General features: G+C 36.2%; 1 protein-coding gene and 1 pseudogene across 2 annotated transcripts; both read right to left on the bottom strand.

Moving 5' to 3' along the window:
- Positions 1-2,240: 2,240 nt before the first annotated feature.
- LOC148690037 (uncharacterized) lies at positions 2,241-3,272 on the bottom strand (annotated as a pseudogene).
- A 2,343-nt stretch (positions 3,273-5,615) lies between these two features.
- LOC137731250 (uncharacterized) lies at positions 5,616-12,193 on the bottom strand. 2 transcript variants are annotated; one of them, XM_068470350.2, is made up of 14 exons: positions 11,920-12,193; positions 9,975-10,352; positions 9,643-9,817; positions 9,008-9,091; positions 8,682-8,923; positions 8,343-8,562; positions 7,893-7,972; positions 7,725-7,809; positions 7,189-7,320; positions 6,979-7,092; positions 6,818-6,865; positions 6,616-6,700; positions 6,477-6,530; positions 5,616-6,016 (listed from the first exon to the last, which is right to left on the bottom strand). In XM_068470350.2, the coding sequence occupies exons 2-14, from the start codon at positions 10,193-10,195 to the stop codon at positions 5,919-5,921; spliced, it is 1,638 nt and encodes a 545-aa protein (XP_068326451.2). In that variant the 5' UTR covers positions 10,196-10,352; positions 11,920-12,193; the 3' UTR covers positions 5,616-5,918. The 2 variants fall into 2 exon arrangements, with proteins under 2 accessions (XP_068326451.2, XP_088543621.1); XM_088687495.1 differs by lacking the exon at positions 5,616-6,016 and adding an exon at positions 6,095-6,421 and having other exon boundaries at positions 11,920-12,191.
- Between the last annotated feature and the right edge of the window lie 1,030 nt (positions 12,194-13,223).

Below are 13,223 nucleotides of genomic sequence, written 5' to 3'. Positions count from 1 at the left end.
TGGTTTAGACTAGACTAATCTGGACTAACTTAGTGAATCATTTGGTGCAGTGTTGGATTAATAAGTAGGATAATGAACATAATACTGTAGTTTATTGTTGAAATTAATTTATTATTAATTTCTTCACATAATCTCTCTCTCAGCTTCCCTTCTCGATCTCGAGTCCACCAGCAAGCTGCTCCACTTCCCTCATTAACTTCACAATTTCACCATCTCTCTACTCATCACCCTCTCAATCTCAAACTTTATCTCACGTCATTTGCTCCATCTGGGTCAGAACAAAAACACCACAAACACTCTTCTCCAACTCTAACCTAACATTTTCCTTGCTCTACTCACTCAACTCGCTCATAAGCAGCTCAATCTCCACGGCGGGATCGACTCAGCTCGAACTCCAAATCTGCCTTGCCCTGCACCAGCGATTCCACCTGCTGCTGGCGGTCCTTGGTTTCTTTAAGCAGCAGAGAATTCAACGACTTGAGGTTCTGGAGCTTCTCGGATGGCTCGTCCATGGCAGTGGTGGCAACAGGAAATATGAGATTGGGGATTTTTTGCAGGTGATGGTTGGTGGTGGGAAATATGAGATGGGGGATTTTTTGTGGTTGATGTTGGTGGTGGGAAATATAAGATTTGAGATTTTAGAGGATGATGACCATGGCGAAGCGAAGCAGCTTGCTAGGGATAGTCTGTAGATCTTAATTAAATCCCATCGAAATCCACAATTAAGAAGCTTAGAACTCACAGAGGGGCTCGCAGGGAAGAGGAAAAAGCCGGTATTAGCAAGTCCCATGGTTTGGGGAGGGCCTCGCAAAGAACCTTTAAGGAGGCCTCTAGTCCACACGAGTCCCCTCTAGTCCCACTTAACTTAGTCCCAGCACCTATCAAACATGAGACTGTAATCTAGTCCAGTCTAGTCCTATTTATTGAGGCCAAACAAACGCACCTATAAGGTACAATCACTGGACGCCTCTCATATGAATAAGATGACTCATGTGAAAATGATGTCTTGGAAATAATATGAAAGGGAAACATTGTTTCATCATGGATAACATGTCTACAAATGAATATCCTTTTCTTAAACTGATGATAACATATTACACATTTATACCCCAAAAATACACACTGATCAGTTCTTGGTTCTAATTTATTTGAGGTATAAGGTCTAAGGTAAGGATAGACAACAGTACCAAAGACTTTCATAGAGCTCTACTCTGGATGAACACCAAATTTTTTTAAAAATGGAGACTGCATGCCTAAGGTTTTGCAGGGCATCATATTTATTAGAAAAATAGCATGAAACCAAAAGTTATGAGGTAATTGTGCTGCTGAAAGCAAGGTTATTGTGGTTTCTATAATATGTCTATGTTTCCTCTCAACAATTGCTGATGGGTATATGGACAAGAAACCAAGTGAATAATCTCATTTAAGTCTAAAAGTTCTTAAACATCAGAGTCTTGTATTCAACACCATCATCAGACTGAAAATATTTCACATTGGCTTGAAAATGGTTCTTAATAAAGGCAAAAAATTGTTCAAACACAGAGAACACTTGAGACTTATAAGTTAATGGAAATATCCAAATAAACTTTGAGAAATCGTCAATGAAACTCACATAGTATATATCCTTCAACAAATACAACTGGTGATGGTCCCCAAACATCACTACTTATCCTTTCAAGGGGTTTTACTGATACATGTGTACTAGAAGTAAACAATTGCCTAGACATTTTCCCACTTAGACAACAGTTACGCACATGTTTATTCACATCTGATGTATATGAAACTTTGGAATGAGACAACATACTATGTAGAATTTCATTACTAAGGTGTCCTAGTCTTTGATGCCATAGAGAAGCTTTCATAACCTTCCCCATAAAAGCTTTAGGTGAATACTCAAGCAGCTTATTGTAGTTGAAAAACAGTGACTTTGGAATGTGATACAAACCCCCCCCCCCTTTTTTTTACTCTTTCCTTTCATTAGAATGGCCTTTGTTGCGTTGTCCTGTACCCAGAAACCAAACTCATCAAGGATAGCAATTATTATCTCTACAAAGTGTATAGACAGATAATAAACTAGCAGCTAGATGTGGCACATGTAAAACAGTGAGAAGATGTAGATGTTTAGATGAAGTTTTAATAGAGGTTGAACTAGTATTTTTCACTAGAAGACACTCTCCATTCCCCACTATAATCTTTTGATCTCCCTCAAATGGTGTAATCATACTTAAGTCAACCATATCTCAAGTCATGTGGTGGGTTGTCCCAACATCCATTATCCAAGCTTGGTTTGTATTGAAATTAGAAGAAAAGCTGGCACTCATAGCAATGAGAGATGAAGGTAGATTTGCACCTTGAAAAGCATAGTTGTATATGTGGTAGCAATTCAATGCAGTGTGGCCTTTTTTACCATAGATTTGACACTCTGGAATATTAGAAGTAGTTGCAGATGGTTGCTCATTCCTGTAATAATAGTTTGGGGTTGTATAACCTATTTTACTACAAATCTGGCATTTTGGTATAATGGTAGATTTTTGCCCTTAATTCCCACTCTAATTAGTCCAAGATGAACCTCATTTGAAGTGAAAGTTTCTAAAAGAACCTGAAAAACCTTCGCTGTTTTTGTTTCCTCCATTAAACCTTGGTCTATAATTGTACCTAGGACCATTGAAACTATCATTAAAACCTCCATAATTCTTGTTAGAATTGGACTGATTTCCATCATTGCCTTTATTAGTATTGTTCCCTCGATTGTAGCCATTGTTTTGATTGAAATTGTTGCCATTAGACCTCTGAAATTGACCTATAAATCCAGTACCACCATTGAACTGCACACCAGTTTGATTGGAAGACTCCTCATGATAAAACTGTCCATTTACTCCAGTAGTCGAAGTCTCTCCTTGGTAAAATTGTCTATTTCCCCTTGCATTGGAAGATTCTCCTTGACAATACATGCCAGACATTAGAAATAGAGTAGAACTCTGATAGTCTTCAACAGTCTTCTCAGGACTGAGCAACTATACATGAAATTCCTTTATAGTGATAGGAGATTCTCTTGCTACAATCACTGTGTGAATCATGTTATATTCAGTAGGTAAACCAGCTAGTTCAGTAACAATGAGATCATTATTGGAGACAGTTTCTCCTGCAGCAAGTAATTGATCCTTCAAATGTTTGAGCTTAAGAAGATACTTCTCAATAATGTCCGCCCTCTTCTTGATTGTATGCAATTCGGTCTTCAAATGATTGATCCTAGCACGAGAGACAGTTGCATATCAATCACATAAATTTGTCCAAGCTTCACGAGCTGTCTTACTCCCAACAATATACTCAATAACTTCATTTCCCAAAGTAGCAATGAAGAGACTAATCAAAGCTTTATCAGTTTTGATCCACGCACGATAAGCAGCAGCAATTTCCTTTGTAATCCTATGCTCCAAAGATAACACATACTTAGGAGGGCACGTGTTCGTACCATCAAAGTAGTCAAATAAATCATATCCTTCTAACACATATCAGAATTGAAATGACCATTTGCCAAAATTATCATCTTGTAAACAAATAGTAAGCATGCCAAGTAAACCCTCAATCTTTAGTGGTGTAGGCGCCATATCAACCAACACAATCAACCAAGTTCACAAATATAAAGCTTCATGCTCACAAAAAAACCTTCAAACAGCTTTGTGCTAACAAATTCGTTTAATTGTTAAACAGAAATTACAGAGCTTCGTGCCCTATAATTGTCAATTTTAGGATTTTCACATATTGTAATAAGCTTCGTGCTCAAACTTCATCAATTAACCATAAATGAACATGAGTAAAGCTTCGTGCTCAGAATTATAACACATCAATATGCTCAATCACACTTCAACAAGAACACAACTTCGTGCCAAAACAACTATCACAATTCTTGAATGGAAAGTTTCAACTTCGAGCCTCAATGTTTTAACAAAACTCATATTTATAACCAAATCAAACAGATTACGATCAGGATGTCGAACAAACCAGAATCAGATTCTTCTTGAAGTAAAAGAAAGCAGTAAATTGCCATGATGATAGAAAAATACCAAATCTAGCACCATGGCTCCAGGAATGAGAAAAACTTGAGTTCACGATACCATGATAACAACATTGTGAAAGCTTAACAGAGAAGCTATGAAGTTTTAGAGAGAGAAGTCAAAGAAAGATATCAATTGTAGTACTTAACTGAATGAATTAGTTACAAAAGGATACCTCAACATCTATATATAGTTTGTAGGAAACTTAATGATTAAGCAACCTCCTAACTAACCAGACTCATAAGATTACGACACTTGTACAGTTGAGATCATGCCACCTGTCTATATGACTTAATACTGATAATTGATTTGTTTACTAGATCAATGAACGATATTTTTAATAAATTTGCTAAGAATTGAGGAGAAATATCAACACAAGGGCATAAATGCTTCGCAATTTGCAGCAATCTTAAATACCACCATGTCTTTATGTCCTACAATTTGCTTAGGTTCGTCACTGCATTTTTAATACATTCCCCCGAACTTTCATTTGTAATCTGTACTACTATATAAAGCCACCAACCCCATTTGGGGTCACAGGCTTCACCAAAAATAATGGGATAAAAATGCCCATCAAACGAAAAAGTTCAAAAGCAACCCAAAATAATACATGGATACTTTCGTCATATAAACAATGTTTTTTATAATTATTTTTTTCGTGCAGTTTTTTTATTTTTTTTTTATTTTTATAATTAAACCTTACAATGAGCTAGCAATATAAAGCCAACAGCCCCGTTTGGGATCACGGGCTTCACCAAAAATAATGGGACAAAAATGCTCCCCAAACAAAAATGTTCAAAAGTAGCCCAAAATAATGCATCAAATAATGAAAGTATATTTTCGTCATATAAACAGTGTTTTTATAATTCTTTTTTTTTTGTGCATTTTTTTATTTTATTTTTATAATTAGGGCTCATAATTAGCTAGCAATAATGTGATTCAATTAGTTGTTTATTAAACATCATTTTATTTATTTTTAAACACGTTCAAAACATCGTAAAAGACATATTGCCGGTTATAAAAAAACCGCGCATAATAATGTGATTCAATTAGTTGTCAAATTATTTTTTATTTTTTATTTTTTTTTAACAAATGATATTATCTACATTAAGGGGGAGAGGATGAGCTTAGCCTCACAATGAGCTAGCAACAATGTGATTAAAAAAATGTGTAGTCATGTGTAACACGCCGTAATTCAAAAAATGTCTTTTGCACGCGCATAATACCCATGATCATTCATTTAAAATTCATGGGTAAACAGATAGACCGTAAAAGGATGAATTCTCTCTTTCGAATCATTAAATCCCATAAAGCCCATAACCATTTATTTTTTTAAACGGTTACCCATAACCATAACTATAAGTTTTAAATAGACGAGTAACTGGTTACCTATACCCGTGAGTATTTTGCCCATCCCCACTTCCCACAACACCGCTGTCACCTACGCAATCAAACATAAACCAGATCGTCGAATCAAATGAAAAACAAAAAGAAATCGGAACGAAATTGAACGGAGACGGAACAAAACCGAAACGAAAGCTCAGGCTTGTCAACCATCAATGGCGCTTCCAAATTACTCATTCTTTATATCACATTGGTATGATAATCACTACCCATGAACAAATATGTCACAAATTGTACACGGATTTTTGAATCTTAACAAAAGGGAGTAAGAGTAAAGAATACACAACCATTTCAAAGAATATATACTTTGCAGAAAATATTTAAAAAAAAACGATTTGTTTCTGAGGCCTTTGCCCCCGATCAACAGATCTACGGATAAATTAATCACCGAAAAACACTTTGGTTGGATCTCTACAGCCACTGAAAGTTATGCGACAAACTAGCATACTTCACCGCGAGTCACTCTGTTTGTTTCTCGGGGACTTCTAGTTGGGGAGGGAGGAGTTTCATAAAGCTTCCTTGAACAGGTTGATTGGCCGCCGTCGCAGACTCATTGTCTGTCAAGAAACCAAATCAATGTTCATTATGTTTGGGAGATTATAAAAGAGAAAATCAATGGAGAAGCTGATGTTTCAGACAATAAGAAACAGAAATCATATATAACAAGTGAAATAACAAAAATAGAAAGAATCCAGAAAAGGGGGTCGTCTCATTATTTTCATATATTACAAAGTAAGGCTTGGGGGCTTGCAAATTATTAAATATCTAAAAAGCTAAGACTTTTGAACAACTCTTTCATGTGTATTATGCGTGAAAAAACACCTTGGCAGTATTTTGGATAATGGACTTGAAACCGAGAATGTGAATAAACTCGCATGTGAATTTGACTCTGGTTTATTTCAAACTTCCTGTCGGATTAACTTGAAGCACCAGACACGACAAGGCTCACTGGCTACTAACCACTGCCAAATGACGGATGTTATTTCATTTGAACAAGAAAATGAAAGAAGATCTTACCAAAAAGAGACTTGATGGAAGGCCGCTTAGGTTTTGTGCTCTTCTTCAATTCAGCTGAAAATATTAACGCATACAATTAAGAAAAGTTGTTTTAAGGAGTGCATATATAATAAGCTATATAAAGGATGAAAGACAATACCAATCCCAGGCAATTGGTCATCGTTTACAATTTCAAAGTTCTTGTATGTGTAACCCACGAAGTTGACATCTTTAGAAGACAGCATCTACATCAAAAGTCAAAATTCTCAAGCAGCTGAAGTTTAATGTGAGCCATCGACATAAATCTTACAAGAGTGGAGCTCTAGCTTCAAAATGCACACAACTGAAACTATAGTACCAACCTTTCTCCATGGACCAGCTCTCGTTGAACTTTCAATCTGGTTGTCTCCCTACCATCGGAAAATAAGGATAAAGGGATAAAAAGGATAAGGAAAAATATGCCCAAGAATGGCTAATAACGCTATGGATACATACACAAACATACACGAAACTAAATATCTACCTCCTCAAACTTCTCAAAATTTTGGGTATCCAACTCATCATTGACCTCGGGAATAAATGCAGCCTTCATTTGGTACAATTTGTCCCATTCAACGCCTTTAAACCAAGAGTGAGCCTGAAAATAACAGTTCCAACTAGTTCATTCTAGCAATTTCCAGTCCAATTGTAGCAGTAGATTAGAGAATCTAGAATAGAACACACCACACGACACCTTTATTTCATCTGCCCCTTTAGTTCCAAGCCTCTGATCAACATTACATAACAGTTTACTAATGAGATTTTTCGCCTCCAGAGACAGTTTAGCTTCTTCAGGAAATTTCAGATGCGTTCTCCAGTTAACTATCTGGATAAATCAGAAAAGAGGTACTTTACAACCATAGATGCCAATACGAACAAAAATAAGCAGAATAAGTAGCAGCAAGACAGCAATTATGAGATAAATTGAAGGCCAGAAAAGAGCAGACATTTAAAATAGATAAAAGCAATTGCCATTAATGGAAACGGGGAAACATAGGGATGAAGAGATTCTACAAGGATCAGAAGACATGGGAGAAACCTTTCATCCTTGCTACCCTAGTTATATTATACATTGAAGGTACCCTATCATTGTGTGATGTAATTTTTGAAACAATTCTGTGTGAATAACTTTCATTGTGTGTCGTGTATACTGCACATAACCCCTAAAGGCATGGCACAGTAGTGCTGATGTATCCAATGAAAAATAAAAACAAGTACTCTTGAAATTACCTTTCTACAAGTTGACATGGGTTCATCTGAATAAAAGGGTGGATATCCGACAAGCATTTCATACATGATAGCCCCAAGAGACCACCTAGAACAGTATTAACAATATCTCAGCTGAATTACAAGAAGAGATACAAATTTGAAAAATATAGTCAATTCTTATACACTGACCAATCACATTCCATTCCATATCCTTTCTTCAGCAAAACTTCTGGGGCAATGTAGTCTGGGGTTCCAACAGTAGAATAAGCCTGCAACATGAAAAATGGTTTGAAAATTCCAAAACACAGTGACATCGCAAAGAATGAAATTGAGATGTCTCTAGGTATATTAAAATTATATAGATACTTCTGTGTACTGATGAGAAAACGAAGGAATGCCATTTAAGATAGACCAGGTCAGGTATAACTAAGATCTATAATCCATTACGATGAAGTATTGACATGATCAAAAGTTGTCAACTAGAAATGATAAGCTCTAGAGTTTAAACATTTACAATAATGGCACATAGGATACCAATCCTCCACAGCAAAGACTTAACAAGAGCACGCTGAATTTGTATTAACGATGCCAATACTATAATCACGATAGGCATATTAAGAACATGACATTAGAACTTACAAGCATCCTCCGGTTTCTCTGCCAATGCTGCAGTTGCTCCTGTTGTGTACGCTTTGGTGGTGCAGGGCGTCCATCACTTTGAAGAGCCCCGCTAAGATTTTTTCCCACAGAAAAATCCTTTTCTTGAAGTATGCTACAGTCTAATGGTTTACATAATCCAAAATCTGATAATTTCATGTGACCATTTCTATCCAGCAGCAAATTGTCAGGCTTAATATCTCTGTAACACATTAAAAAAAAAGAATTATTCATCATGGTAAGATGTAAGAATTAGATAACAAGGTATCTATATATACAGCATATATGTACAATCAGATCATCACATTAACATCAATTTACCTATGAATGTAATTATGCTTATGAATGGACTCAATAGCTAGGATGGTTTCCCCAATATAAAATCTAGCCTCATCTTCTGTCAGTGTATCCTTGCGCATCAATAAAGTCATCATATCCCCACCAGGAAGATATTCCATAATTAGATACAAGTACTCTTCATCCTGGAACGAACAATAGAGCTTGACGATACAATTACTCTCAACCTCCGCAAGTAGATTCCTCTCAGCTTTCACATGTTCAACCTAAACAGAAAGATATCTATTGTACTAAGCCCAACGAAGAAAAACTAAACTAGATTAAAAAACAAGGTTTGAGAGGATGTATACCTGGCCTCTCCGAAGCATCTCTGATTTCTTAAGCTTCTTCATTGCATATACGTGGCCAGTTGCTTTCTCCCTACAGATTCTAACCTGTATCAGAGAAAGGAACAGGTCAGACGTTGTAAGGCATAATGGCCACTTTTACTTCTGAAGATGAGTTAGATATGCCAAAAACAGTCGGATGAACCACCAAGTTGCAACTCCATGCAATCTAAGCATGTACATGCAACAGCCCATCATTTCATACACATTCATAGGTGGCTGCTAACTAGAGTTAATATGACACATGAGAACCAACTCCAGGTACGGTAATGGGTTTGCCGCTAACCCAAAGTTGCTTTGACACATGAGACCTAACCCACACACAAAGCCACAATTGCCAAACCAACGCCATAATACAACTAAAGCTTATAAATTTATTCTCCTGAGTCCTGACTATTTCTCCAGTAATACCCTTAAAAAAAGTTAGAAGAGGAAGATGGTGTATAATACACACAACTTAATTTTCAGCTATGGCCTTTATTAACTGCAAACACCCCTCAAATGGTCAAATATAATATGCACACAGAAAAGACGTGGTATGTGGATACAACAGGAAAAAAATGACAGAGTACTGCATTTTAAAAAAAGAAAAGATATACCTCTCCAAATGCACCCTTTCCTATCATTGTCAGTGGCTCGAAATCATCAGCGCCCATTTTATGCCTCTGAATACGCATATATTCTGTTTCTTTCTTCTCCAAGTACTTTAGCAAGTTGCTTTGCTCTTCCTCAGAGACATCAGCATCAGCCAACTTCTTTTCTAGTATATTACGTCTGTATTAAAAGCATGATCTACCATTACTCCAAGTCATAAAAATGGAGAAAACTAAACAATCAGGTACCACTCAAGCATTAACTAGTTTAGTAAGTAGTGTCAGACAGCATACCCTGTCTAACACCACCATTACAAAGAGAAATATTAAACTCATACCGCTCCTTCCTCTCCTGCAAACTTTTCATCTGCTTCTTGTAATGATCCTCTATATACTGCTTTGCAGCTGCAACCCTCTGTTTGGTTACATTTGAAGGCACTTCTTCAGTTGTTGGGGTTTTTGAACCCTCTTTCCCATGTCCCTTAGTATCCTTGTTCTTTGACGACTTCACTTGCTCCTTGGACTTGAATCTTTTAAACCATGACCTTACAAACTCCATTTGTATCACTTAACTAATGTCAAACCAGTTAACCGGTCTTTATATGTGCATTCTATCTCCCAATTACAAAAGCGAACAAAATTCTGCAAACAAGAGTCTCATAAAAAATTCTCCATCCCACGCATGATTGATTACCAGATAGCGAAATGCAGGCTTCCTGCATTGACAAAAAACCAAAACCAGTCAATTAACCAAGTATAACTGAAAACATATCCTCAATAAGTATCTGTTTAAACCAATTATAAAGCATAAATGCAAGCATTTAGTTTCCAATGCCAAGTTCTCATTCAGATGTTGGCAGAAAATCACAAACATGTATGGTCGAGAACATGAGTAATACTAGGATACCTAGGTCCTGGTCAAATGTTTTCTTTTTTGAGAAAGAAACATCATTTTCTTGCTTATGACAATCAAATTACACAGGTGGACAGGATGCCCACAAAGAAACTGAAAAACAATCAGCAAAGAAAAATGAAATCCCCCTAAAAAGAAGCATCTATGAAAACTCATAAAGCTAATTGATAGCAGCTTTCCAATCAAGCCAAATAACTAGATGGACACGTCTTAAATTCTGTAGAAACTGAAGCTCATAATGAAACCAAAATCAAACTTTCTCCCATAACTCCCCTCTGCTTATACCTACAAAATCCTCAAAATTATCCTATTCCTTTCCGTCCAGATTACCCATAAACACAGCCAAAACTATACATCCCCATAAAGTCTTCGCTTTCTTTCCATTTCCTGATAATTTATGCTTCTCTAGCATAAAAGCGATGTAATCTATATACGACCCATCTAACTCCGAACTCTCCAAAGTTGCAGCCAAAGATGAACCTGACAATGTCACCAGAAGTTTACCATTTGCGTTCATAGATTAAGGCCTGGTTATGTACCCATGATCCCTGCGTATGCCGCCAATGTTGTACTTAAAAATTACTCAATACAAGCACGTGTAAAGTATCACATGATCAAATGCATAAACTTGCGCCCTTTATTTTGAGAAAAAAATAACTAGATTAGGAAAACAAATAAAGATTTCCTACAAGTGGCTTCGGTACAATGTTCTTGAAATAAAACCAGTCAACAGCAAAGTATCACGTAAACAATTCATAAACTTGCACCCTTTTGTTTTCAGAAGGATCACTGGATTAGGAAAACAAATAAAGAGTTCCTACAAAGTGGCTTCAGCTCAATGTTCTTATACAAACACGTGCGAATAAAGAGACCCTACAAGTTTTTGACACAATGTTTTGGGAAAAAAGAAACATCTTTAGAATCTGCATACCAACCAAGAAATCTGCAGCATTTTCCAGTTGTAACGGTAACCACAATTAAACAGGAAATTTTTCATCTCAAATTTACTATTTTCTCACATTGGCACTCCAATCAATTAGACAAGCAAACCCTAACACACCAATTCCGAAAACTCCAAACTGAGGAAAAAGAATCCTACTTTACGATCCAATAAATTCAACACCAAATTCTACACAATGACAAAAAGCAAACCACTTTCCACTCCACAATTTCTCGTCCACCGAACGCATAAATCGATCAATCAACAAACTAAATTTAAACAAAAATTAAAGGGCAAACCTAACCAAATTAGACAATGAGAGGCAGTGAAAGAATCATAAAAAAAAAAAAAAATCCCAGATTAGATAACGTAAAGCAAATCAGATATGGATTCAGGAGAGGGAGAGGGAGGGAGGGAGAGAGAAACATACCCGCAGGAGAAGTGCGGTGGAGGCAATGGTGGTAGTAACACGCGAGAGTGAAAACCCTAGAGAGAGAAAGAGTTAGAGAGATATGGATGGTCTGTTGGGTATTGAAGAAAGTGGGGAAGTGGAGGAGAGAGAGGAGCACTTGGTGTGTTCATTGTCATGAGTAATATGATTCTGATGCCTCCCCCATTTCATTCGGTCTTTCACTCTTTACTTTCTCTCTCTTGTTTTTCCCTTTTTCAAAAGGTTGCAACTTCCTTTGACTCTGCTCCATCACTCTCTATTAATCACTCTCAATTAACTATATAATTTTTTTACTTTCTAGTTTAGTTTCTTAATATTTTTTTCTTCAGTGATTGTCTGACTGTCTGTCTCTGTTTTTCTTTCTTTCCTGTCTCTATGTATTTATATATATTTTTTTTATCTAAAAACATTCAAAGTATTTCTACATAAGAGATCTTCTCCGGATCTTTTCATCTAAGATTATCAATTAAGTGATTTGGATATTTGAAATTTCATCCAACGGTCACCTATTCTGACCTTTTAAAAGCTATAATAATTTTTTGCTGTTTGATGAAATTTCAAAGATCCGGATCACTTGATATAGTAGCGTTAGTAGAAAAGATCTGCTCGTATTTCCATTCAAAGAAAAATAATTAATATATAATTAAGGCTTTTGGTGGGGCTTGATAGGGAAATAGATGCAGCAAGTTTTGCCAAGACCTGAAAAATATAGGTAAATACTTGTCCCAATCAAAAGCTTAAACTGAATCAAAGAATTTTAACTCCTTCGTTCTATCATTTTTTCAATATCTCTTATATTCCTTAAACTTCGATGCATCACCACTTTAAAGGATTTTGTTGCAATGTGCTGATCTGTTGTTTGCCTACCAAATCAAATCAAGATATTTGTAGTGGCGGATTGTCCTAATGAATAGAGTTCAAACCATTATATTATGGGTTCAAACAATTACATCTGAATTCAAACCATTATACCTCATCGTAGTTTAGATGAATCTCGTGCAGATTATCTTATCATTTGTAAATAAAAAGTCAATCAAGGTTAATGTTCGCTTTTATGTAGAGTTGAATCGTTGGAGTCGATAAACCCGTCAATTGTTTTACCTGTTCTTTCTGCAAGATGGGATGAGTTCTATAACGGTCTGGCTTCGATTTTATAGTCGCAGTCAAGGTTTAGGGTTATTGATTACATTAGAATTTTGGTTATTATGGACCATATGACTTTTGCATGCATATTTTTGTTTGTTGGTATTAGCATGCAGCTTGTTTAGGTAAAAGTTCTTTTA

The sequence above is a fragment of the Pyrus communis genome, chromosome 16 (genome assembly GCF_041283825.1).
Source record: "Pyrus communis isolate YQ-2024b chromosome 16, ASM4128382v1, whole genome shotgun sequence".
NCBI classification, from domain to species: Eukaryota; Viridiplantae; Streptophyta; class Magnoliopsida; order Rosales; family Rosaceae; genus Pyrus; species Pyrus communis.
The sequence above is the reverse complement of the archived record's forward strand: the minus strand, read 5'-3'. Positions and strand labels throughout refer to the sequence as shown.